The 4,202-nt window shown below is 42.0% G+C and overlaps 1 protein-coding gene across 1 annotated transcript; it reads left to right on the top strand.

The window, feature by feature from the left end:
* Window positions 1-3,196: 3,196 nt before the first annotated feature.
* LOC105556330 lies at window positions 3,197-4,134 on the top strand (the record flags this gene model as incomplete). The annotated part of the gene is made up of 3 exons (XM_012003410.1): window positions 3,197-3,396; window positions 3,509-3,648; window positions 3,791-4,134. Coding segments are annotated over exons 1-3 (684 nt in total), but the record flags the coding sequence as incomplete, so codon positions are not given.
* Between the last annotated feature and the right edge of the window lie 68 nt (window positions 4,135-4,202).

The raw sequence follows: 4,202 nt of genomic DNA, 5'->3' as shown, positions 1-4,202 counted from the left end.
GGACATAAAAATAGATTTAAAGTATTTTTAATCAGAACTGTTAGCGGCAGGCAAGACTTCTGGCGACTCTATATTGCAAGAAGCGTTATGTCATTCACTATGGTAACCTGCAGCAATGTACGCGTCAAGGTCTTCGCGTCACAAATATACATCGCGTACTACAATTCGCGCAATCCGCATGGCTCCGCGATTATATTGAACTAAATACGCAATTTAGAACGCTCGCCAAGAACGATTTTGAGAAAAATTTGTATAAATTGATGAGAAGCCTTCAATTGCGCACAGTACAATTGGACACGATGCAATTGCACACAGTGCTGTTGGACACGTAATGTTGCGCACAGTTCTTTTGGGCACAGTTCTTTTGCGCACCGTTCATTTGGACACAGTTCTTTTGCGCACCGTACAATTGGACACCGTTGCTTAACTGTGCGACACTGAACTGTGCGACACTGAACTGTGCGACACTGAACTGTGCGACACTGAACCGTGCGTAAAAGAATTGTCCAATTGAACAAACGCTGATTTAGAAATATTTATTATTTATAAATTAGCAAAATTTCCAAACAGGGCTCTACATGCATACGCGTGTGTCTGTGTGTTTTAAATTATATTTCGATAACCTGTGTCCAAAAGCAACGGTGTCCAATTGTACGGTGCGCAAAAGAACTGTGTCCAAATGAACGGTGCGCAAAAGAATTGTGCGCAAAAGAACTGTGCGCAACATTATGTGTCCAATAGCACTGTGTGCAATTGCATCGTGTCCAATTGTACTGTGCGCAATTGAGCCTCTCCCTAAATTGATGAACAACACGGTATTCGGCAAAACTATGGAAAATGTACGAAATCGCGTCAATGTAAAATTAATAACTATGTGGCCGCCTACGGCAGCCACAGGCGCCGGGCCCCCGGCAACCACGCGGTCGCGCGCACCTGACGCTTAGCACAGGGCGCCCGGCCCCCGACGTAAGCGCCTGGCGCTAGCTCCACGCCGGGCGGCTGCGAGTTCGCGGCGCCGCCGCTACGCGGCGGATTCTCTCGGGAGTGAAATTTAGTGACTACCAGTATATAAGGGAGGAAAATGCGAGCATTTTCACTTCACTTCGGCGCTCAGTCGCCAGCATACCAGCGCGTAGACGCTGTTCCGTGCGCTCTAGACGCACCCAAGCGCTCAGCCGCTCTCCTTAGGACATATAAGCGCTGAGTCGCTCTCCTTCGGACATATAAGCGCTGAGTCGCTCTCCTTCGGACAATAAGCGCTAAGTCGCTCTACTTCAGGCGCCGTAGACGTCCCAAGCGCTTAGTCGCTTCACTCCGTGCGCCTTAGCCGCACAAGCGCTTAGTCGCTTCACCCTGTGCTCTTAACCGCACACAGCGCTGAGTCGCTTCACTACCGTGCGCTCTTAGCCGCATGTACAGGCGCCTACTCGCCGTATACTTTTCAGTTCAGGTACCGAATGACCAAGACGAAACGAGCAGCAGCCACCACAGACACGGCCTACACTTCCCAGGAAGGAACACCCGTCCTTTACTCCAGGTCAACATCCAAGTATTCACGGACCTCGACGACCTCCAAGGATCCCGAAGTCTCCCTCGGCGTCGAGAAATACTTACTCTCCCAAAAACCAATCATATAAATATATATATTAGCTGTACAATACTTCAAGAATAAACCTTCTAATTAATTTGCCATTGGCATTAAAAGAAAAAGAGTCGAAAAATTAATTTCCTCCCTTGCGATCCATTTCCTTGGGCGTTCCTAAAATAGAGTTTAAGCGAAGTAAGCCCCATAACTAAATGGGAAGGACGATACGGCGCGGAGGCAATGATCGCAAAACCAAATTTCCATAGCCGAAGCATCTTTTCGGAAAATCTGATAGCCGTTGAATTGCGCAAACTCGAGGTGAAATTCGACAAGCCGATCTACGTAGGTATGTGCATTCTCGACATATCTAAAGTCTGTTTGTACGAATTTCATCACGAGTACATGTTACCTTTATATCGCGACAGATGTAAAATTATGTACACCGACACAGATAGCCTTATACAATCACATCCAGTGCGAGGACGTGTACGAGACGATGAAACGTGATATTTATAAATTTGACACGAGCGATTATCCGGCAGATAACGCGTACGATATTCCACATGCTAATAAAAAAGTGCCAGGTTTAATGAAGGATGAGAATAATGGTGCGATAATGACGGAATTCGTCGGGCTCAGAGCGAAGATGTACACGTTGAGGGTAGACGGTAAGAAAGATACAAAGAAGGCTAAAGGCGTAAAGAGTAACGTGGTAGCGCGATCGATAACGTTTGACGATTACACGCGGTGTCTCAACGATGAGATAGAAATGACTCGCCAACAGACTTGTATAAGATTGAAGCTGCATGAGGTGTACACTGTAGCCGAAACGAAAATCGCTCTGAGTCCGTGTGATGACAAGCGATACGTTGCGCCCGATTCTACAGAAACGCTGCCATGGGGACATTATAAAATACCATTGTAAATATTTTTTTAATTCATTTTATTTTTTAATCAACATAGATATATTTTATCCACATCGATTATAATAAATGTATACCATTGTAAAACATGTATAATAAATGTATGCCATTGTAAATATTTTATCATTTATTTTTATAAGACATGTAATCAACATAGATATTACAATAAATGTATGTTTACAAAACATTACCCGTGCATATCCATGAATTATGTGATTTATCAAGTCCCAGCCATTTCACGTAAACCTCATTTCCTCTTTTCCGCAACACTTTCTCAACGAGGTACACATCGGGATTAGCTACGCAATGCAACTCGTGTTCATAGAATCCTCCAGCGATGGGTTTTCCACAGGAATTCTCCAGTATATACGTTACGGGATTAGTTTTCTGCACTTTGCCGATTTTAAACACCTCCGTCGACCAATTTGGTGTGTAACCTTTTTCAAAGACGGTCTTAAATTTACTCACGCGTACAGGGTCACCCAATCTGAATCGCGCGGGTGGAGCAATCTTTATGCCCGTATCACACTAGCGATTGTCGATTACGTCTGCGTTTGCGTTTGCGCTTGCGATTAGATGTTTTTCAATCACACTAGCGACTGCAAGCGAACAACGATTGCGTTTTTTCGTTAAATGCAGATACGTTTTGTAAACGTCACTGTACTGTAGTTTACTGATTGTGTGAAAGATGGATCGGTACAAGAAGAAAAAGAAAATAAGTGCTATTCTAATGTTTTTAGTTTTGAAATCACAGTATGAAAAAGAGAATAAGATACTTCCAGAAAAAAGAATGTGGATTAAATCGTGGAAAACTCGAAGGAAACAGCAAGGTTGTTTTCATAACCTTTTTATGGAGTTACAATTAGAAGATCCAGAGAAATATCGAAGGTAGATATGAAATCTTTCCTCTTGAATATGTATATGATTAACAAAATATGAAAATGTAATTTTACTACAATTTACTAATTTCTTTCAATAAGTAATGCTCAATTTTTTTCAGATGTCTTCGTATGACTGCAGATATATTTGAAGATCTTGTGGAAAAATTGAGCCTACTAATTAAAAGACAAGATACTCATCTCCGAGAAAGTATTTCACCTGCAGAAAGGCTTGTTGTGACATTACGTCATTTGGCAACAGGTTGTTAAGCAAGTCTCTTTCAAGCAACCCAACAAACACAGAATATTGCGGCAACGTTCTGTGTTTGCTGAGAAGTAACTATTATTGTGTAATACCTATTTTCCTATTTTCCGTTATATAACAATTCTGCTATCATTTGTAGGCGAAACTCAAGAATCATTATCTTACAGTTTTCGTCTTGGACAAAGTACTATATCTGGGATTATAAAGGACACTTGTCGCGCCCTCATTTCTGTTTTGCAAGAAAAACATCTTAAATTTCCCGACAGTGAATTGGCTAGGAAAGTAATTGCCCATGATTATATGGATAGATGGAATTTTCCAAATTGCTTGGGTGCCATGGATGGCAAACATTGTTTGATAGATCCTCCACTTCAGTCTGGTTCTTCATATTTTAATTACAAGGAAAAGTTCAGTATTGTTCTTTTGGGGCTTGTGGATGCTGAACTCAGATTTATATTTGTTGATGTGGGCACAAATGGACGAGTATCTGACAAAGGAATATGGAACAAATGTGCTCTGAAACATCATTTGGAAAAAAATGATATTAACCC

Source organism: Vollenhovia emeryi, unplaced genomic scaffold, assembly GCF_000949405.1.
Source record: "Vollenhovia emeryi isolate VEMERY1.0 unplaced genomic scaffold, V.emery_V1.0 DF940099.1, whole genome shotgun sequence".
In the NCBI taxonomy this organism is placed as follows: domain Eukaryota; kingdom Metazoa; phylum Arthropoda; class Insecta; order Hymenoptera; family Formicidae; genus Vollenhovia; species Vollenhovia emeryi.
The sequence above is the reverse complement of the archived record's forward strand: the minus strand, read 5'-3'. Positions and strand labels throughout refer to the sequence as shown.